General features: G+C 37.2%; 2 protein-coding genes across 11 annotated transcripts in view; one reads left to right on the plus strand and one right to left on the minus strand.

The window, feature by feature from the left end:
- LOC138332964 (rho guanine nucleotide exchange factor 18-like) overlaps nucleotides 1–11316 on the plus strand; it is a 240108-nt gene extending 228792 nt beyond the window's left edge. For 6 of the 10 annotated variants that reach the window (XM_069281034.1, XM_069281040.1, XM_069281038.1 and 3 more), the window contains 4 exons: nucleotides 3708–3857; nucleotides 7178–7294; nucleotides 7625–8520; nucleotides 8866–11316. In XM_069281034.1, coding sequence (XP_069137135.1) covers nucleotides 3708–3857; nucleotides 7178–7294; nucleotides 7625–8512 — 1155 coding nt within the window. In that variant the 3' untranslated portion in view covers nucleotides 8513–8520; nucleotides 8866–11316. The remainder of the gene's footprint in view (nucleotides 1–3707; nucleotides 3858–7177; nucleotides 7295–7624; nucleotides 8521–8865) is intronic. The other 4 variants (XM_069281039.1, XM_069281042.1, XM_069281041.1 and 1 more) reach the window with 1 other exon arrangement.
- On the minus strand, nucleotides 10911–18505 carry LOC138334054 (protein crumbs homolog 1-like). Its single transcript, XM_069282770.1, has 5 exons — nucleotides 18483–18505; nucleotides 12484–12609; nucleotides 11957–12247; nucleotides 11445–11850; nucleotides 10911–11342 (listed from the first exon to the last, which is right to left on the minus strand). The coding sequence occupies exons 1-5, from the start codon at nucleotides 18503–18505 to the stop codon at nucleotides 10911–10913; spliced, it is 1278 nt and encodes a 425-aa protein (XP_069138871.1).
- Nucleotides 18506–24260: the final 5755 nt, after the last annotated feature.

A 24260-nucleotide genomic window follows, 5' to 3' on the forward strand; every position in this document is an offset into this window, starting at 1 on the left:
AGGACACTCTGGTTTTGGTCTGTGGCTTTTCACTAGTTATACTTGACTCAAAAATGTCTCTGATGAAAAAAGATCAATATGAAAAAAAGGAAAATAAGGATGAGAATAGTGTTGATGTAGCTGTGTGTTGGATGATTGTACAGCCAGCCAGTGGAGGGTAGTAGTGCTTGTCGCTAGAATATGATCATTATAATTACCCATGTTTTGTCAGTGTAAGGGGACCCTGGCCATATCCTAAGTACTTATTCACTGTATTTATATAAAGTCCTGTCATTGGTTTGCACCTAAAGACACATCAGCGAGCTTTTCAAGCTGTGAGAATTTGTTATTTTCGGGAACAATTATAACCCCATATTGCAGTTTGACCAAACCTTATTTAGTCAAAGTGACCTCTGGAATTTGACAATTTGTTATTGAATCTCTGCACCGAATGACTGGTGATTGTTAATTAAGTGAGATTTGACGGTGGATTTGTCACACAGAGGCGAGGTAGAACTTGTCCTACAGGACACAAACAGTCTGTACAGTTATATGTATCACTTTCATTATCCCTTTGACACAAAATACATTACATATATAATGTAACAAACATTGTTACGTTCAGACAGGTGAAATGAATTTTCTCATGAAAGAAAACAAAAGCCATTAGGTGATATGACTTGTATTTAGACAGAAATGTAATAGGCCTTGTAAACTGTTAGTCCACTCAGTGAAAGAGGAAGTGGGATTGGGATTGTCTCCTTTCAACTTTTGGAAGAATTATGAAAATTGATTCTTATTTTACATAATAACCATATCAACTGGGTGTAGAGAGGTTTCCCATGGATATTGATACACCTGTATGACATTCCCTGGGTGTAGCATGTTGTACTGATCACCAGGAAGGCTCTCTAATAGTACCGATAGCCCTAACAAACACTCCCTGACTCTGTACCCTGTTGATGTACCCAACACTTTCACATTAACTTTTTTACTTCATATAAATGTAAAACAACTGAGCTTTTCTCCTACAGGTTTGTATGACGGTCATTATATTTGGAATTTTGAAGTAAAATTCATTTAAAAGTATTTTACAATTATTCAGATATTGTTAATTTATCAAAATTACATCATGTTTTGATCAGTTCTGAAATTATTTTCATGACCCATGAAAAAATACTAAGGTCGAAACAAGGTCAAGGTCATACTGTAATTGTTACAGGATTGTAAAACAGGGTCATGGCATGAAAATATGTTACTTAAGGTCAAGGTCATTCAAGTAAGTACAAGTCAATGCATCAAGGAGTCAGTGTAATTGTTAGTTCTACATGTCAAAGTTTGAATACATAGGTCAAGGTCATGACAATAACCATCATGGATAAAACAGTTGTGATGGTCAGTTACCAGGATTGGTAGGAATTACTTCAGGGTCACAAACAATAAATTCTTATTCCATTGTCATTTGATTTGGTCCATGGTGTGTAATCTGTTTGTGGATCTGACTATGAGAATAAATATTGGGGATGTGTGTCCTTACAGAGGAGACAATAGGGATTCAGAAACTCCCTAATATGGGTGTTAAAGGGCCGTAAGGGTAACTGTGGATGTCCTTCAGTCCTGTCTATAGGCAGGGTATAACAATAGTCCACTTAGACCACTGACTACAGAACATAGCACCACTGTCTACAGAGCCACCTTACTCTCATGAGAAAATCGTTCTGAAGTAGACAAATGATACCTGAAACTTTTGAGAAAACAGAACCCTTGTCTTTAGCGACAGATTCAGGTTTTCTCTTGATTTTATACCAAACAGTGAAAGACTATACATTACACTAAATATTTTAATGCATATTTAAAAAAAAAAAAAAAAAAAAAAGTTTAAAAAAAATTGCAAAACATAGAGGGAAGGAATTCAAACTGTTAAGTGTTATGACTTGTGTGAAATCAGTTTCATATTCACGTTGGAATGTAAGAAACATTTCTGATGAAGTCATCCTGATATTATAAAAGTCTGTACACACAGGTGTGTGGGATATGTGTAATTAGATAGCCGAGTTTGTACCAGACTGGACCATCAGTCGAATCCATTGTCTGGGTTCCAAGTTAGAATACTGATCATCTAGAGTATAGAACAACCATAGTCAAGTTAGAAAAAAAGCAGACTGGGGGCTCTGTGTATTTAAAAAAAAAAAAATTATGAAATAAAATTAAAAAACAAAGATGACATTGTGGTGTAGACTTTTATTTTAAAGTGATTTGTTTTATTTCATACTTAATGAAATTAGATTATTTAAATGGTAATATATTCATGTAATCTGATTTTGCAAAAACCCAATATTTCACTTACCATAAAGATTAATTGATTTGTCACCATTAATAGACTTGTGACAGGTTCTGTTTATTCCTAAATGTTAGCTTGGTATTCATTCATTGTATTTAAATATCAAATGTCAAAAACATGGTTTAATTCTTTGTCCATTTCCTATTTAAATAACAAATGATTAATTGATATAGTTTCTTTTGTAATAAAAAAAGAGAAATAATGAATAAATGTTTTAAATTTTAAGTATTGTATGGAAGTTAGGACTATAAACTTTCCTTCATTGTGTGGCTATAAACTAATGTATATGTACATATATTGTTCTGTAGATAGATGAATTGTAGGATCTGTTTATCATTATGTCGTGATGAATAGAATCTCGAACTCCTGTTGGTGGGTTCAGACTCCCCTCACAGTTACACGGGGTCTATAGAGTATATCACATGCCCATTTATCTATATTGTCTGACTACAAACCATTTATCATGGGGACCAGTTTTTATGTTGTCGATACAATTTAGTGAAACACGATTGCAGGTGATATAGATATGGCAATGAGGTGAAGTGTCCTAAAAACAAACAAAAAAAGTCTTAGATGATACATCTGTATCCTTCGTGTGTCGACTGTTTCCAAGAAATTAACCTACTCTGAGATAGCTTACATCTTATAACTGCTTCACCCCTTCATTATCATAATGAACTGTTCTTGTCTAAGGATTAGAAGAGTCCATTTGTGTTTTTTAGAAGTATGGTTTAGTTAGGACGACACTGAGCTGTACATGATATGCTGTATACCTGACAGCTGACTAGTGTATTAAAGGTGTGATGGACCTTACTATCATCTTACCTGTCACTTTTCTACCTGTCCGTACAGGTGGGCTACTCTCAGAATACAACACTTATATCATCTTAAATGATATGACCATAGAATTGAAATAAAAGAATGGTTGCCTTTGAGATGGCATATACTTCAAAATATTACCATACCAATTTATGAGAAGATTCATAATGTGGTGGGCGATGGGGGGAAATTATGTTTACATATTACTGCATATTTTATCAGCTAGTTATTGGAAAAAAATAATGATACAGGTATATAATTATTGCTATAACATTGTAGGGCCATTTTGTACCACCTAAAGTCTTGTCTGAATCTACCTAACAAGTTAAACCGCTTTCATTGGAACCTGATCTGTCATTTTTTGCTTCTTTATTCAATTGTTTTGGAAACTCCAATGCTGTCATCTCTAATTTAACCAAACAACTAATTTAATGACTGATGTAGATGACATTTAATTTTTCTGTGTTTTACTTAGGGCCTTTACAGCATTATAAGTAAGCTTCATGTATACAGATCAACAGTTTATACAGATTGGTAAATAAACATTTATTTATTTGTGTCCTTGCAGCATCTAACGGCCCAACAAGGCACTGCCGTAGAGACGTTACGAGCTCAGTTGGCCGAGGCCAATGAACGTATCAACAAACTATCAGCGGAGGTGCACGAACGTAAGGGAGGCTACCGGTATAACCAGCTCGAGGAACTTCGCAACCTTCAGGTGAGTCTGAAAACCAACATAATCACCCCTGGAGACATATTTGAACTCTTCCAATTGAAATCCAGAAAAAGTGTTCATTATGAATTTCCAGCCGTGAACAATTTAACACTTCACCTTTGGCTCACCTTTAGCCCTTCTCTCTGCTTATATGGTCACAATTCAAGACTTGCATCAGGGGCAGTAGTCGGGTACTGCCATTGGGCAAATGAAACCTTCAACATCCCTACACCACTAAAACAAAGCAGAGTGGCTTTGTCTGTTAATAAGATACAATGTAACTAATGTCAACACACTGTCAGGTTATGGAAAGTTAAAATGTAACTAATGTCAACACACTATCAGGTTATGGAACTAATGTCAACACACTGTCAGGTTATGGAAAGTTAAAATGTAACTAATGTCAACACACTGTCAGGTTATGGAACTAATGTCAACACACTGTCAGGTTATGGAAAGTTAAAATGTAACTAATGTCAACACACTATCAGGTTATGTAACTAATGTCAACACACTGTCAGGTTATGAAAGTTAAAATGTAACTAATGTCAACACACTGTCAGGTTATGGAACTAATATGTCAACACACTGTCAGGTTATGGAACTAATGTCAACACACTGTCAGGTTATGGAAAGTTAAAATGTAACTAATGTCAACACACTGTCAGGTTATGGAACTAATGTCAACACACTGTCAGGTTATGAAAGTTAAAATGTAACTTATGTCAACACACTGTCAGGTTATGGAACTAATGTCAACACACTGTCAGGTTATGGAACTAATGTCAACACACTGTCAGGTTATGGAAAGTTAAAATGTAACTATTGTTAACACACTATCAGGTTATGGAACTAATGTCAACACACTGTCAGGTTATGGAACTAATGTCAACACACTGTCAGGTTATGGAAAGTTAAAATGTAACTTATGTCAACACACTATCAGGTTATGGAACTAATGTCAACACACTGTCAGGTTATGGAAAGTTAAAATGTAACTAATGTCAACACACTGTCAGGTTATGGAACTAATGTCAACACACTGTCAGGTTATGGAACTAATGTCAACACACTGTCAGGTTATGGAACTAATGTCAACACACTGTCAGGTTATGGAAAGTTAAAATGTAACTAATGTCAACACACTATCAGGTTATGGAACTAATGTCAACACACTGTCAGGTTATGGAAAGTTAAAATGTAACTAATGTCAACACACTATCAGGTTATGGAAAGTTAAAATGTAACTAATGTCAACACACTATCAGGTTATGGAACTAATGTCAACACACTGTCAGGTTATGGAACTAATGTCAACACACTGTCAGGTTATGGAAAGTTAAAATGTAACTAATGTCAACACACTGTCAGGTTATGGAACTAATGTCAACACACTGTCAGGTTATGGAAAGTTAAAATGTAACTAATGTCAACACACTGTCAGGTTATGGAACTAATGTCAACACACTGTCAGGTTATGGAAAGTTAAAATGTAACTAATGTCAACACACTGTCAGGTTATGGAACTAATGTCAACACACTGTCAGGTTATGGAACTAATGTCAACACACTGTCAGGTTATGGAAAGTTAAAATGTAACTAATGTCAACACACTGTCAGGTTATGGAACTAATGTCAACACACTGTCAGGTTATGGAAAGTTAAAATGTAACTAATGTCAACACACTGTCAGGTTATGGAACTAATGTCAACACACTATCAGGTTAGTAACTAATGTCAACACACTGTCAGGTTATGGAACTTATGTCAACACACTGTCAGGTTATGGAACTTATGTCAACACACTGTCAGGTTATGGAACTAATGTCAACACACACTGTCAGGTTATGGAAAGTTACAATGTAACTAATGTCAACACACTATCAGGTTATGGAACTAATGTCAACACACTGTCAGGTTATGAAAGTTAAAATGTAACTAATGTCAACACACTATCAGGTTATGTAACTAATGTCAACACACTGTCAGGTTATGGAAAGTTACAATGTAACTATTGTTAACACACTATCAGGCTATGGAACTAATGTCAACACACTGTCAGGTTATGAAAGTTAAAATGTAACTAATGTCAACACACTGTCAGGTTATGAAAAGTTAAAATGTAACTATTGTTAACACACTATCAGGCTATGGAACTAATGTCAACACACTGTCAGGTTATGAAAGTTAAAATGTAACTAATGTCAACACACTGTCAGGTTATGAAAGTTAAAATGTAACTAATGTCAACACACTGTCAGGTTATGGAACTAATGTCAACACACTGTCAGGTTATGGAAAGTTAAAATGTAACTAATGTCAACACACTGTCAGGTTATGGAACTAATGTCAACACACTGTCAGGTTATGGAAAGTTAAAATGTAACTAATGTCAACACACTGTCAGGTTATGGAACTAATGTCAACACACTGTCAGGTTATGTAACTAATGTCAACACACTGTCAGGTTATGGAACTAATGTCAACACACTGTCAGGTTATGGAACTAATGTCAACACACTGTCAGGTTATGGAAAGTTAAAATGTAACTAATGTCAACACACTGTCAGGTTATGGAACTAATGTCAACACACTGTCAGGTTATGGAAAGTTAAAATGTAACTAATGTCAACACACTATCAGGTTATGTAACTAATGTCAACACACTGTCAGGTTATGGAAAGTTAAAATGTAACTAATGTCAACACACTATCAGGTTATGGAACTAATGTCAACACACTGTCAGGTTATGAAAGTTAAAATGTAACTAATGTCAACACACTGTCAGGTTATGGAAAGTTAAAATGTAACTAATGTTAACACACTATCAGGTTATGGAACTAATGTCAACACACTGTCAGGTTATGAAAGTTAAAATGTAACTAATGTCAACACACTGTCAGGTTATGAAAGTTAAAATGTAACTAATGTCAACACACTGTCAGGTTATGGAAAGTTAAAATGTAACTAATGTCAACACACTATCAGGTTATGGAACTAATGTCAACACACTGTCAGGTTATGGAACTAATGTCAACACACTGTCAGGTTATGGAAAGTTAAAATGTAACTAATGTCAACACACTGTCAGGTTATGGAACTAATGTCAACACACTGTCAGGTTATGGAACTAATGTCAACACACTGTCAGGTTATGGAAAGTTAAAAACTGTTAGTGTACTTACTTTTATTTGATATACTCTTATGGTCCACCAGTATTCTAACAATGATTTAATGATAATTTGAGAGTCCACACTATAGATAGCAGAATGCATGGTATGTATGGATAACAGTAAAATCATTGACAATCATTGCATTTGTAGGAAATGGTGAGAAAGGAGAAACAAGCATTCGAGCGTGAGAAGGAACGCGAGAGACATTATGCTGAACAGGAGCGCCAGAATCTGGAGGAGATGAAACAAGCCATAAAACAAGAGGAGGTAAGTGCTTTAAAGTTTTCAAATTCAAATCAAAAGTAATCTAGTGAAAGTGGAAAACAATTTGAAGGACTGTTTAACAAGTCTTTCTATGATTACTATTTCATGCTAGATAATTTTGATAATTCTGTATAATTACTGTATAATTACTGTATAATTAGCACTTACCAAGCTTTAATATCATATCTAAACATCTTGGAGAAAGTTCACAATGTATATATGATTATTCATTTATAAAAACAAATGGATTTCATAAGTAAAGTATATTACACTTGTGCTAAAAAGGCACAGATTTTGATATAGCAGTCATTAAATTATAAAATAATTTCACAGGAAAAACTGGAAAAGGAGCGACTTGAGATAGCGGCAGAGATTCAGTCGCAGAAGGATGATCTCCGCCAGGACAAAGAGCGCTATCAGGCCCAGATCATGTTATGGGAGAGTCAGCTCAGGAAAGATGGACATTCTAGTGCTCACGGTGTGTCTCAGCTTTCTAGCTCCGAGTCATACGAATCGCATCCGGACTTTGGTCAAGTTACCAAAAGAGACAATTCGCCGGGCAGTGCCCAGGCCAATCATAGACGGTCTGCTTCAGCAGATTTTTGTCAAATGATTGAAAATGATATGGACAGACTTCGACAGGGAAACGTGAAAACGTCCCGTCGTGAAATGGCACCCAGTCGCAGCGACTCGCGGGCTGGGCTGTCATCTAGTGCTAGTAAAAAGAATCTGCCCGAACATTTGTTAAGTGCTAAAAATGAACAAAAGGTGTCTGGGATTAAAGTACAACAACAGATTCCGACACGTAGTGGACTTACTTCAGGCCAGGGTTCCTCTAGTAACTTGATGGGGAAAGGTGGCAGTGTTCAGCAGGTGCTGCCATTCAAACTGGCCGCTAGTGGGAGTTCTATACATAGTGGTGCCACAGCACCCCAAAACAGTGCTAGTCAGGGACAGAAATCCTACTCACGGACTAATATGATGCCTAATAAGCAATCATCGTCATCCTCACTGTCCCGTGTAATGAAGTTAGCCGAGCCTGGATCCAACAAGGGCAGATCATCCAGTCTGACCTCGGTCCCTAGTCTGTTACTAGGTGACAAAGGTCACACTCACAAGTCAGCCTCTGTGGACTTTCCTAATTCAGGGGCTCCACAGGGGGCAACGCAGGGCAAGACAGACCTGTCATCTGAGAAGGCAGATGATGAAATTTATTGCTAGAAATTTGGGTAAGTTTTGTTGTAGCATCTTTTATGCTTTAAGGGATTGTACTGTTTTGAGCTGCATTGAAGATATGCAATTGCTATGATAAATCATATGTAAAAGGGAAAAATGCTAAATGTATAGATTCAGATTGAGGTTTAGTGACAATTTTAATTGTAGTTTGTAAATTTTAAGATTAATTTCATTTATCAATGAAATTTAAATATCAAAGTGCTTCATGATTGGAGTTTGTAAATTCTATTTTTAATTTATTGTAAATTTTAGATGGTATGACGATAGTGACTTATTTCATATTTCTGCATTAATAAATATATAACAAAATGACATGGATGTTTATTTTTGTTTTTCAGTTGTTCTTGTTAGAGGATCAAGTATTCTAGCAATACTGAGAGGGTTACAAAAGCTCCAAGCTTTTCTACGACTGACTGTATTTCGCCGAATAAAGCAGAGTCTTCTCAGAGGGCATTTAGAGGTCATGACCTTTTGAACTTTTGACCAAGAATCAATGTCATCCGGAGGCTATATAATACTCAGAAGAAGCATATATCAAAGGAATATGGTCTGTCTTGATGTAGCCAAAACCATGCCCAAAACAGTACAGGATTATATGAGCAGGAAATCTTACTGCCGATCGGATGATCAGACTGCGGACTGGATGATCATAGTGCCGACTAGATGATCATACTGGCGATTGGATAGAAACTAATGTCTGACACTGTGTCATCAAAGAAAGAACTCACCAGTAGGAAAATAATACCTTTGCACCCCATCAAGGAATTTGATATGAATTCATCTGCGACAAACAACAAACAAAAGAAATTAACAGGGTTAGCATGAGAAGGGCATATATTTATAAGACCAATGGACCTAAACCCAAATAAGGACTTGAAATGGACATAACCCTATATGGATTTTACCCAATTAGAGAATGCCGGACATGACTCATTGGGGATTGGTTAATTCAGGAATTTAAGCTGAATGGCAAATGATTTTCTGTTTTTGCCCCTAATGCCTTGACCCCGATCTTTTGTTTCTGTTAGTCTTTAATAATGCTCTATAAATAATCTATACTGAATATTTATTTGGATCATAACTAACTATATTTTAAAGAACATATTTATAATTTTGTTGGATTTTAGAGAAAATTGGCAAAAAAAGTGATCTCATTTGATATAATCATCTGTTTTGTAGTTGTATATTCCTTCCACCATCTATTTGTGTTCTTTTAAACCCCATTGGAGCTGGAATTAAAGATCATTTTAGTGTAATAAAAAAAATGGTAATATTCTTAAAAATGATCACATTTCTTTATGAAATTTTATAGTCAGTGATTTGGTGAAAAGACTACCTGGTAAAATGCATGTTTCTGATTATCTGAATTGTGTAAGAATTGTATACCGTAGGTAAAACTATTGGGAGATATTTGATGACAATTGCAGAATATTTTGTCGAAATCTCAACTTGATGGTGAATTAGTCAGATCTACTTATAGATTGTAGTTATAAATATGTAAATGTGCAATAAGTCTACCGATCTGTGTCGTGTGGACATTTTAGCATTTTATTTTGGTAATTTTAAACATTTTCCAGTAGATAAATACCATGTGTTCTAGTTATACAGGTGATATTGTTAAGTGTAGATATAATCATGATTTATAGTGTGATCCCACTGTACAGCATTACCTGGGGTCAGTATTTCCATAAGTGATGAAATTATTACACTTGTCAACACCGTTAAAGATGTTAGGGTATATACAGTCACATGGTTCATACAGACACCAGTCACTAGATTTTACTTACATGTGGAATGTTTAATAGATATTCTCATAGTAGCTGGACTTGTAGAATTAGGAAAAATATCCTGAGAATCCCTGGCACTTGTGTGTAAGATCAAAATGGTAATGATTTCTGAAATGTTCTCTACATCCATATCATACCTATAACTGTCTTTTATAAAAAAACAATGTTAAACATTTCCCCAAAAAGTTCTTGTTATATCTACGATTAAAAAAAATGAAAAAAAGTCTAGTATTTAATGACAAAAGTTTGTATGAACCATGGATCTGTTACATTGTGATTTTACTGAAAATTCACATCAAAATAGCTCACCAAAATGTGTACACATTAGCTCACTAAAGTTATTGGCCTTAGAATGTAGTCTAAATGGAACTCTTCACTACAGGAGGTAGAATATCTGTTCAATTCCTCCTTTACTTCATACCTACAAAGCATCATTTGGTGTAATTGAACAGCATATAATTCTTTTTCAAGCTTGTCTTGTTGTTAAGAGAGTCAGCTTGCTGCTGTTTTTCCTATCTTGTTATAATTAGGAGTCTGCATTTTTACCTGTCGAGGCGCAGTTAATCGGCCACTCAGGGAGTTAGTCTTCAACTAGTTCATCTGTAATAGGGAGTTAGTTCACAGCCGACTCCCTTGTACCAGGGAGTTAGTTCACAGCCGACTCCCCTGTACCAGGGAGTTAGTTCACAGCCGACTCCCTTGTACCAGGGAGTTAGTTCACAGCCGACTCCCCTGTACCAGGGAGTTAGTTCACAGCCGACTCCCCTGTACCAGGGAGTTAGTTCACAGCCGACTCCCCTGTACCAGGGAGTTAGTTCACAGCCGACTCCCCTGTACCAGGGAGTTAGTTCACAGCCGACTCCCCTGTACCAGGGAGTTAGTTCACAGCCGACTCCCTTGTACCAGGGAGTTAGTTCACAGCCGACTCCCTTGTACCAGGGAGTTAGTTCACAGCCGACTCCCTTGTACCAGGGAGTTAGTTCACAGCCGACTCCCTTGTACCAGGGAGTTAGTTCACAGCCGACTCCCTGTACCAGGGAGTTAGTTCACAGCCGACTCCCTGTACCAGGGAGTTAGTTCACAGCCGACTCCCTTGTACAGTTCACCGCCCTGTACAGGAGTTAGTTCACAGCCGACTCCCCTGTACCAGGAGTTAGTTCACAGCCGGCTTCCTTGTACCAGGGAGTTAGTTCACAGCCGGCTTCCTTGTACCAGGGAGTTAGTTCACAGCCGACTCCCTTGTACCAGGGAGTTAGTTCACAGCCGACTCCCCTGTACCAGGGAGTTAGTTCACAGCCGACTCCCTTGTACCAGGGAGTTAGTTCACAGCCGACTCCCCTGTACCAGGGAGTTAGTTCACAGCCGACTCCCTTGTACCAGGGAGTTAGTTCACAGCCGACTCCCCTGTACCAGGGAGTTAGTTCACAGCCGACTCCCCTGTACCAGGGAGTTAGTTCACAGCCGACTCCCCTGTACCAGGGAGTTAGTTCACAGCCGACTCCCCTGTACCAGGGAGTTAGTTCACAGCCGACTCCCCTGTACCAGGGAGTTAGTTCACAGCCGACTCCCTTGTACCAGGGAGTTAGTTCACAGCCGACTCCCCTTGTACCAGGGAGTTAGTTCACAGCCGACTCCCTTGTACCAGGGAGTTAGTTCACAGCCGACTCCCCTGTACCAGGGAGTTAGTTCACAGCCGACTCCCCTGTACCAGGGAGTTAGTTCACAGCCGACTCCCCTGTACCAGGGAGTTAGTTCACAGCCGGCTTCCTTGTACCAGGGAGTTAGTTCACAGCCGACTCCCCTGTACCAGGGAGTTAGTTCACAGCCGACTCCCCTGTACCAGGGAGTTAGTTCACAGCCGGCTTCCTTGTACCAGGGAGTTAGTTCACAGCCGACTCCCTTGTACCAGGGAGTTAGTTCACAGCCGACTCCCCTGTACCAGGGAGTTAGTTCACAGCCGGCTCCCCTTGTACCAGGGAGTTAGTTCACAGCCGACTCCCCTGTACCAGGGAGTTAGTTCACAGCCGACTCCCCTGTACCAGGGAGTTAGTTCACAGCCGACTCCCTGTACCAGGGAGTTAGTTCACAGCCGACTCCCCTGTACCAGGGAGTTAGTTCACAGCCGACTCCCCTGTACCAGGGAGTTAGTTCACAGCCGGCTCCCTGTACCAGGGAGTTAGTTCACAGCCGACTCCCCTGTACCAGGGAGTTAGTTCACAGCCGACTCCCCTGTACCAGGGAGTTAGTTCACAGCCGACTCCCCTGTACCAGGGAGTTATTTCACAGCCGACTCCCCTGTAACAGAGTGTTAGTTCATGGTGACTCCCATATAACAGGGAGTTATTTCACAGCCAACTCCCTTGTAACAGGGAGTTAATTCATAGCCGACTCCCTTGTACCAAGGAGTTAGTTCACAGCCGGATCCTTTGGTTTCAGTAAACTGGCTCACCAGAACTTGACTTTGTTTTACTGTGATGTTGACATGTACAGGACCATTATTTTGCTGTACATATGATATATGTTCCTATTTACGGTCCGTATTTGTACATACGCATACACATGTATTTAAAAAACCGATCGTGACAACAAACTCATGGGTAGAACACCTGGCTGGCTATAAATAAGGGGAGAATTTAAAGTCATCGTCATTCCATCCCTAAAAATAGAATCCCTGAACATACAGGGAGTTGTTTAGGAATGGAATGCCAGAGTTCCTCTCAAGAGAAACCTTGTTTATTCCTATATATAACACACATTCCCTATTGATAATAACAGAGGTTTTATTTTTATGTGTTTAATTTTTTATAGGAAATTTATTTGATTGCAGCACTATTTCATTTTTTTGGGTAACACACCTTTTTGACTCAAAAAATACATGTCGGTGAGCGTATAATGTACTTGCGTACCGTTGATGTTGGTGTTAGGCTAGGAAGGTTCTCAATGGTTCAGTAGATATTGTAATGGTGTTGTTCATTCTTCAGTGATTCAAAGTTTTTTGTTAAATTTTTATATGATGTAGGCTATTAGTTCAGTAGATTTTTACTGAATGAATGAGCAATGTTTTGAAAACTTATTCCTCTCAAGAAATGAACCTTAATTTTCCTGGCAGGTTCATGAGCTGTCATTCACATCCAGGCTATTATATATTGGTCAAGCTGGTGAGCAAATTTTAATGACTATGTAAATTAGAAAAAATAAATATGCATGTAAGATGTATCATTATAATATATTACAATATGCATGTTGATCATTAAGTTAAGGTATGTATAGTTTGTTAATTGGGAGACACCAGTTCAAAGATGTGATAGAGTTTTAAATTTTAGTATTAACAGGTTTTATGTTAAAGCTGGTATACAGAGTGATATAAGTTTATAGCTAAATATATGTATATCACAATATAAAAGAAAAAATAAAATTCAAAAACAATTTTTTGAGTAGTAAATTATGTATAAGTTATTAAAATAGTTTGTTTAGGTGCCATGGTGACCATGGTTCCGGGCATTTTTTTGGTTCCCATTTATGCATGGAACCTGTTTTGACGACAGTAAACAGATGTAATACTGTTTGTGATTTGGTCTTGTCGCAGATGTTACGACGCGACATATCTGTTATAGAGGTAAGGTCCAACGGCCTTTCCTTGTATATAGTGCGATGTTACTTTCGATGCTGTTGATTATGTGAACAGCTGCCATGCTATATTTACACATGGCCTGAGGTTTTCGAAGTCATGTAAATGTTTTACTTTTTTATTGATAAATGAAGAAACATTGAAAAAAAAAACACAATATGGTTTTTAATAAAGATGAAAACAAATAATTCAGTGTACGAGTTCTTTGTTTAGATAATTATCCAGATACTGAGTTACTTTACAAGGTATTCCATAATTCTGTGTACGAGTTCTTTGTTAAGACGGTTATCCAGATACTGAGTTACTAAACAAGGTATTCCATAATTCTGTGTACGAGTTCTTTGTTTAGACGGTTATCCAGATACTGATTTACTAAACAAGGTATTCCATAATTCTGTGTACGAGTTTCTTTGTTTAGATGGTTATCTAGATACTGAGTTACTTTACAAGGTATTCCATAATTCTGTGTACGAGTTCTTTGTTGCGATGGTTATCTAGATACCGAGTTACTTTACAAGGTATTCCATAATTCTGTGTACAAGTTTCTTTGTTTAGATGGTTATCTAGATACTGAGTTACTTTACAAGGTATTCCATAATTCTGTGTACGAGTTCTTTGTTTAGATGGTTATCTAGATACTGAGTTACTTTACAAGGTATTCCATAATTCTGTGTACGAGTTCTTTGTTTAGACGGTTATCCAGATACTGAGTTACTAAACAAGGTATTCCATAATTCTGTGTACGAGTTTCTTTGTTTAGATGGTTATCTAGATACTGAGTTACTTTACAAGGTATTCCATAATTCTGTGTACGAGTTCTTTGTTTAGATGGTTATCTAGATACTGAGTTACTTTACAAGGTATTCCATAATTCTGTGTACGAGTTCTTTGTTCAGACGGTTATCCAGATACTGAGTTACTAAACAAGGTATTCCATAATTCTGTGTACGAGTCTCTTTGTTTAGATAATTATCCAGATACTGAGTTACTTTACAAGGTATTCCATAATTCTGTGTACGAGTTCTTTGTTTAGAGTAATTATACACAGTATAACGTGAGTTACTTTTACAATGGAGGTATTCCATAATTCTGTGTACGAGTTCTTTGTTTAGATGGTTATCTAGATACTGAGTTACTTTACAAGGTATTCCATAATTCTGTGTACGAGTTTTTGTTTAGTTATCTCTTTTCTAAAGTTATTCATATTCGTTACGATTTTTGTTTAGTTTATTAATACTGAGTTACTTTACAAGGTATTCCATAATTCTGTGTACGAGTTCTTTGTTTAGATGGTTATCTAGATACTGAGTTACTTTACAAGGTATTCCATAATTCTGTGTACGAGTTCTTTGTTTAGATGGTTATCTAGATACTGAGTTACTTTACAAGGTATTCCATAATTCTGTGTACGAGTTCTTTGTTTAGATGGTTATCTAGATACTGAGTTACTTTACAAGGTATTCCATAATTCTGTGTACGAGTTCTTTGTTTAGATGGTTATCTAGATACTGAGTTACTTTACAAGGTATTCCATAATTCTGTGTACGAGTTCTTTGTTTAGACGGTTATCCAGATACTGATTTACTAAACAAGGTATTCCATAATTCTGTGTACGAGTTTCTTTGTTTAGATGGTTATCTAGATACTGAGTTACTTTACAAGGTATTCCATAATTCTGTGTACGAGTTCTTTGTTTAGATGGTTATCTAGATACTGAGTTACTTTACAAGGTATTCCATAATTCTGTGTACGAGTTTCTTTGTTTAGATGGTTATCTAGATACTGAGTTACTTTACAAGGTATTCCATAATTCTGTGTACGAGTTTCTTTGTTTAGATGGTTATCTAGATACTGAGTTACTTTACAAGGTATTTGACTACAAACCTGATCAAATGTTACACAAGACCTTTGCCTAGTACAACTGGTGAATCGGTACTTTTACTAATATGTCGGTGACAGCACTATCAGGAAGTTTCTTTGAAAATATCATATGGTTTGTTTTTGACTCTCAAACATCAGATTTGACTCTTTGGCCTTTGAAGCACATGTATATTTGGATTTTTTTTTTGACTTTTCAGATTTCTGAGTAATTAATTTTTGACATCTGATATTGGTAAAAGTTGAGGGTGAACTGGAATACAGGATCACCATAGAGATTAAACTCCACATTCATGGACAAATTCCTGAAAATGCTTGCTTCATCTTGTTTTAAGGTCAAAGGTCAAGGTCACCTTTACTTAAATGTAAATTAGTTTCCAAGTGAAATATCAAATTCCTTTGGTCTGATTTTATTTTTTTTGTGAGGATCCAAAATTTCATTAGCTGCCAAAGGTCAGCGGCATTGCTTTGTTGTATGTGGGAGCTTTTCTCTCTTCTTGTATTATAATTGATACCATATAGAATATGACCTTGATCCCATAGACATCTAAGATAGATCTATGGACACTGATGGGTCCAAATTGATACAAACTGTAACTAATACTCAGACTCCTGTGACCATGGCTAAAGCAAGGATATAAACTACAAACCACCCCAAACTCCCTCAACTCGTCCTTACATGATAACAATTGTTAATAGAGTGTAATGTCAAGGTCAACCCCGTGATGTTGGCATCAACATCCAATATCTATAGAAAAAATTAAGTTTTTCCTGAAATGTATTTGTCAGGAAGTGTTCGGTTTTTCCTGACTTCATGTAAAAAATTTTATCAAATTTATTTCCAGCAAATTTGACATTGAGAAAGTTAAAATATTGTCTTAATACAATGTTCTTGAAATTTGATTTTTCCCAAAGGAGTGAAAATATCTGAGAATTTTAAATCCTGTAACGATCTGCTCCAACTTTGACATTTTATTTCATATCTACCAACTAAAATCAATAAAAAGCAAGGCATTTAGAAGGGAAGTGATACCAGTAGATTGAAGTTCTGTTCTAAAGACGTTTAAGTAGAATACAAACAGTTTTACTGATGCCAAACGTATCCAAAGGTAACACTACAGGGAGCATTAGGTGATGTCTGAAGTCCTTGACCTTTCACCTTCATCCCCACCACCAGTCAGTAGGGTAGAGTCAGGTCAGACAAAGAAACAGGGGTTAGGATAGTGTGACAAGGGTCACATTTAGGTTACATTGATTTGTGTGATATTATATATTAATGAGTTAATGATATACAATTAAAACATTTTCATGAAGGTAGATCTATCCGGTATTTTATGGGAAGTAGAGTTGAAGAGATTAAACGCTGGCAGATGAGAAATGTTCGCACATTCGCAGTTATTAGGGCTATTGTGTATACTGTAGTGTTAGAGTTGCTTAGGGATAATTAAGAATATTAGTAAAACCTGCCAGACTATTAATTGTTTAGACATGTCATTCACCTGTCCAGCTCTAGGGGTAAACGGTACAGGGTTAACCACTTGTTTGACCAATGAATATAGTTTTATGTTGTCAATTGCGTTAACCTTGTATAAATAAGAATGTTTTAGAAAATTATGTCAGATTTCGGTTCACAGTAGTGACCGTCTCATGTAAAATACTGTAGTTAATTTGGACAACGTATCGTTACCATATTGGATGATTAATTTTACCCATCATGTACTTGAGGACTTATGTATTGTGGATAATTCCTTGATAATAGACCAGGAAAGACAGTGCTGTATATGGGTGTCGTCTTCTCATTTTCATTCACCCTGTGACGATAAGATGGTCCCTGTGGCTAGGAATGTCTGGAAATAGTCTAAATAAAGCAAAAACAAAGACCAAGTAAAACAAAAAATGTGAGAAAAAAACATCGTCTCTTGAAAAACGTCCTAACAATATTATGTGTTCGAATCTCAGAAATATCAAAATATTTTTTAAAGGGGAAAAAACCCCTCAAAATCGTGTACTTATGCGAGAGAAGGGGGATAACTGACAGCAATATCAAATGTTCGACTGAAATAAGAACACTCGACCAACGACATTTACCATTCTCGTATTCGAACCCAAGTGAAACAAAAACTGCTTTGTAGATAATTAAAGGTATATTTTGCTCTAGAAAAGTACTTTTCCAACCCACCATCTATCGATACCTTAACCTTGTACGTACCCAACATTGGCCGGGATGTAGGTACTAACTACGTATTTACAATGCACGTATGAACATTCGTGACGTAACTGCGCGTGCTGGTCTATTACCTTGGCAACGAGCTTTGGATGTGTGAACAGAGATATTGAATTCCACGAGCTCTTTGGCTCTTGTTGTGTCATTAAGCTAATAGGTACATGTGAAATCGGACGTATCTTCTAAAGACAAGGCCTGGTAAAGTGCTAACCGTCGTCAAGGAAAGGGTAGAGTAACAGATTGAGATGCTATTGTATTTATGGCGCCCGTTTATACTCTGTCGCGAATGATCAATTATGAATATTCCAAATTATTTAACACGCACATGACAAAAAAGTCTAACATTTGACCTCAGTTTCTCTGGATGTGTTGTATATTTATCATTTTCGCATGGGAGGCAGTGCTGAACGACGACTCGCTAATTGCTGTACCGTTTACCATTCTGTACTTGGGAACGCCATACTCTCTCAACACGTGTACAGGTGCATCATTCACCGAGTTATATATACATATGCACGTGCTGGTATATTCATCCCATTTTCACGTGTGATTGATGAAGTATTGTTATGATAACAAATAACCTTTTGGTTTCGTTTTAAAGACGAGCCTTGAAGTGACCAGTATATAATATTAATTGGCATACGCCGTAACTGTTTTACTGTCATACATCTTCTGTCAAAACTTATGTTGTAAATTTGTCTAACCAGAAATCTACTCCTGCCACAAAATCAGTGATATTGTAACATGGAATTGTTTAAACTTACAACGGTTAAAACGGTTTTTATAACGCATCGATATATTACGACACTTCCAAATAATGACGCGAAAAGTGATTCTTGTGGCCTTTTTAATAAACGGTTCCAACAGCCTCTCACAGTTTGACATTATACATTTTAAAGTATGCGATTGAAATAGTTTTAGTAATTACTACTGTTACTTCAAAGGCAGAGAGAAATGACATATTAGAGTGGTTTATTCCCCTTATTGGTTTGGAAATGTCAACAGTCTCCAACTAATGTCCTAGTCACAACATCCAATTACGGAGCGGGTGCCGAACATCGCAATTCTGTGTGTCGGTCAGCGGGCGTGGTGCTTGTGAACAAACGTGTGGGCAAAAGGACATTGTCAACTTATCTAAACGTCTTTATGTATGTTTATATGTTAACACTAATATTGTTCAAAGGACATTTGCCTAAAATTGAATAATTGTGATTAATAATAGTTGGTCCATGTTATTCGATCCTCGTTAGCTTAACCACATATTTGAACAGAACGGTCAATGACCTTTGAATGACCTCTAACAATAGACGCTGACTTCATCCACGCGAACCCTAACACCAACAGAGATGTGTGACATTAGAACTTGTCTGAACTCAACATGGACTTTTTGATCAGATCTTCATAGCTCAATGACAAAACAATTCACTCAAGGAGTGGAACTACTTTCAGAAGCACGTGTATTTTTGAAACGCAGAAACCTGTTGAACTCCGATAGTTTGTCAATGTGTTGGTTTACACGTGAAAAACATGCTGGCAATTTCTGCTGGAATCCGATAAGGAAACGGCCCACTTCACCAACACCATTCTGTATCTTTGCCATGTGGTTAAGTCCATCTGCTGAAGTCGTTATAACGTGAAATACACTGTTATTTTATAGTTATGTACTGGGACCCCTCTTGTTATGTTTTGAAATGTTGTGAAGAACGTCATCAATTTTGATTTTAAAACAGATTACGTCATGCTGTGATAATGTGGAAAGTTGAAAAAGAGAAATATCTCAAACTCAGACACGAAACCCATCCTTTGTATGATATATAAACATGAAATCTAGTTTCATTCAACAAGAAACATAAGTTCACAATATGTATATGTCTGTAGGTATATAAACACCGTACATGTTATTCATTCAATTCCTATACTTTACATACGAGCCAATATTTTCGTTGATGTTAACACAAGCAATTTGACCGCTTTGTTGAAATTATGGAATGCTGAAACACACTCCGAAAATGCCAATAATTTTACATTTCAAAGACAACTCTCAGAATGCCTGTCTCACTCATTTGTTTCAGTTTCCAAGATTGCTATTTTACTTTCGTTAATTGGTAGTTTGGCTTACGAGCTACCACGAACCCTTTACCTTTTGATCAGGAGACCAAGGCCAAAATAGAACAGTGGACGGATACTGATCGAAAGTGGGTGAGTTTCTCCGGAAACATCGTATGGCTTTTGTACGATGGCTAGGAAAGGACATGAAAAATGGAAAAAAGAAGTATTGCATGCGAACGCAATATAGTAAACCTGACAGTTAGCTGTCAATTACTCAGTGATATATTATTACGTTCGCACGCAATAATTATTGCGTTTACACGCAATACTATTGCGTTCACACGCAATACTTTTGCGTTGGCTCACAATATTTTTTTAATTTTACATGTCCTTTCCCTGCCTTCGCCACTAAAACACGACGCAATTTGACAGACAGCAGGACGTGGAATAGCCTATCCTTTTATCTTTGATGATTGATGTTTGCTTTTTGACGATCTAAAGAACTTTGAAATTACAGTAAGGGAAAAATATAACAGCAAGTCTCGTTGGCGTGTTGTACATAATCGTAATGGTAAGTCCGCATATAAACGATGTTACAAACGGGCAACCTTTACTGTGGGAATGCTCGGCAAGTTCATCGCTGTCAGTTTATAGTTGGATATAAACACGATTTGTGTTGAAAACAACACCAGGGTAATGTAATGGTCAATGAACGTCGGTATGACGTCATATTTTATCTGTTTTGAAAATGTCACTATTAGCACAATCCACATTGGCATTACTTTATTATATTAGAGCATTCTGTGGCACTTGGTCTGTTGAATATCACCTCGGAGGTTAAATACACATCCCTCGGCGAACTTTCCTCACGCCAGAGGGCACTTTATCAGTAACAGCGCGTGCTGACCATGATAGTACGGAGGAAACCCCAGTCTCCCGTGTCTCGCACAGCCACCAGGTGGAGCGACTGTCGTACCTGTTTCGCTGTCGAACGGTCTGGTGTGTATATCCTGCCAAATTTATTGATAACATCGCAAAGATCGTTAATAATTTGTAAATGGACATGGTCATTTTAAATATCAAAAGTCAAAGATAAATTATACACGTGTGCGCCCTAATGTTTTTTCTTGGGTCGAAATGACTTGATATATAGCCACCTGTTTGTTCATGCTTTTGGTCAAAAAAATGACAGTTCACGTATTTTTATAATATACACAAAACAAACATTAAATCAGAACCAATTATGTCAATCTCCCCTATAGACGTCTTAGGTAATTCGGTCAAGTTTTCGGGAGCGACTAGCGGTCCAGACTGCACGTGATGTATAGTTAGATCATGTGATAATGAACATTGATGCTTTTTTCATCCTTCATATTTTCTCTAATCTTGAAGGGTAGATTCTGATGCAGATATCTCAGCGTACTTTGTATTGGATTACTTTTAGATAGAAAAAAATCATAACGCACGATTTAAAATGAAAAAGTTGTTTTCACATTTTTTCCCCTCTGAATTTAGCTGAACACATCTGTATCACACGCATATTACACGATTTATGTACACCGGACATATGACGACGTAGCACCAGGAAATGTCTGAGACAGATCGATCTGTCTCTCTAGTATGTAACTGTACTTCTTACTCTAGTCTTCAAAATGTCAAAAACAATGTTTCGTTATACCGTTCTATACTTTCACTTGGAAGAGGTGAGTGTAAGAGGGAGAGAGAAAGAAGGGGATTAGACAAAGAGAGAAATGGATAGGGAAATATCAGATTATGTATTTCATGGTACATGTATAATTAGAGATAATTCCGTTATCATTAACAGGAAAGTTTAAATCACCAAACAACCCCTTCATAGTAAATAGCGAACATTTTTTGTAATTTAACCGACCTACAATTTCTATGATATATAGTCGCGCCCTGGCCTAAACTGCGTCATCCCAACGGCTGTCAAAACAACGCCATGTTAGGAGCAAATAACATTAGAATTACTATAGACTGTACATTATAATTTGATTAAAGTTAACAATAGCCATTGTATCGGATTAAAGTTAACAATAGCCATTGTATCGTTTGTGTGGGAGTCTGATGCTGAAGACAGATTGTCTCCCCTTTGTTTCATCATTTGGGTACGATGACAATTCCCAATGATCAAATGCTTCTCTCCCAAACAAACAAATTATTATCTAGTCTAATTAGCGTCTGGATAAGTGAGATTAAGTTAGTTTTCCTGTAACGGACTGAGATAAGTTTTTGGTTCACAAAGCACCTGCGTATACGTTGATGTTGCGACCAACTTTGCAATTTCGCTGGTTACGTTGTGCGGCAGTGTCAACATCGGCAACGCCGGCTAATAGCGCCCTAGATACACTCGATGCAAATATATATGTAATGTATCGAAGAAGTGCGTTTATTGTACTCCACATTGTATTGGCCTTGGTGAACTGTGCTTATCCATATATCTACGTTTGAAGATGTTACCGGTGTCGGCCTCTCTGAAGGTTATCATATCTGTTATTATCATATCTTACGTTAGACACCAGTCAAGCGTCGCCAAAGCTGTCTAGCAACAGTCGCCATAATCAGAGGTCACACAGAGAGCGTCAAACAACGCCGTCGCCAAGACGTCTCAAATCGTCGCCATTATCAGCCGCCCTGATTGGCCCCAACTGGAATTCGCTGGAAGAGGACAACCTTGGCCCTCTGGGCGACATTTTACCCTCTAGTGACAATTTAAGTATGGCCTTACTTTAACACTAGCTGTTATATCATTGTTATCTATAACATAGCCACACATTACACAGATTTCTCGGTAATTGTTGTAATGCCTGTAGCTCATTTCGTTGGTAGCTCTTTAATGTACAAGATATATAAGACGTTATCAAGATACGTTGGTTTATTTCTGCTGAGTCTGTGTCTTGTATAAAATGAATTCACGAATTGGCAGATACATGTATAAGGCAGCACACGTAATGGGCTAGGAATACATCTGTATGTTAGGATGCTAGATATTGTAGTAAGGTAGGTAGGAAAAACGTATGGAAATGTACAACTCCTTAGGACATCTAAATTAAATGAAAATTATACGACATACGAATTGATTTTTAACGAACGCGCTCAACTTTAACTCGTGTTCGTTTATAATAAGCACGTGAATTTCAATGGTTTTCTAAAAAACAAATTTTAACACGTCATAGTTTAAGTCAATATTCGACTCACTGCTGAAGTTGCTATTAAACAATGTTTCATGTGTACGTCTTGTGAAGAGACAAGAAGGTTTTACAAAACACAAACACAGAAGTGACTTGAGGACTCCAGCAGTCCGTACAGATCGGGATGACCTTCCCAGTAAATATTGACACGGTAAGTAGATAAAAGACTTATGGCGACAATGTTCTTTTGATTAAAACTGTCGCGCCTCGTTATCACCTACTTAAAGAGATAGTGTGGTACTTGTATAACGAGACCTGTGGTTTCTCTGTGTTTGTTCTCTCCGCTGAAGAACTTCCGGGAAATGAATAACACTTGGAGATAATGGCAGATTGTCTTCATATGGTATAAAGCCAAGAGTATATGTGACAATGCTTGATGGTTTGTGTAGTGTCGCAACCACAGTTGTGTACAAGCGCACTGATAACCTTGATACATGCATTTTGTGACATCATAAGAAGTACCTGGTCAAGCAGATTCAAATAACTAAACGGGCAATGGCCACACACTGGAACGTTGCACGATAATCATTTGGTCACTATTTCAATATAGTTATATCTCTTTAGCTAATAAGATGATGGATACAGATTCTCGCTCAGATAGTTGTCGTATATTGCTGTTCGATAAGGCGCTAATCTAGAGACAAAAGAGGATAATACAGTCAGGTCACTATAGTGATGTGTTCGTGAAGTCGATTAACGATGTTCTAGGAGTTTGTCATTGGTAAGTCATAAATAGACGATGTTCATGTACTGTTACCTTGTCATAAATCAGTAGAATATATGACTCATCTTTAAAACAGACAGATCAACACGACTCTGGTCATAAAATCTCTAAACTATGTAACCTCTGCAGATAGGAACCCGTTATATCAGCACGCTGACAGATCTATACCTGATTTTGGGAAGGGGCGGTAATCCTGTTTTAGACAGGTGGGAACCAAAAAGGACCAGACAA

The sequence above is a fragment of the Argopecten irradians genome, chromosome 10 (genome assembly GCF_041381155.1).
Source record: "Argopecten irradians isolate NY chromosome 10, Ai_NY, whole genome shotgun sequence".
NCBI lineage: Eukaryota > Metazoa > Mollusca > Bivalvia > Pectinida > Pectinidae > Argopecten > Argopecten irradians.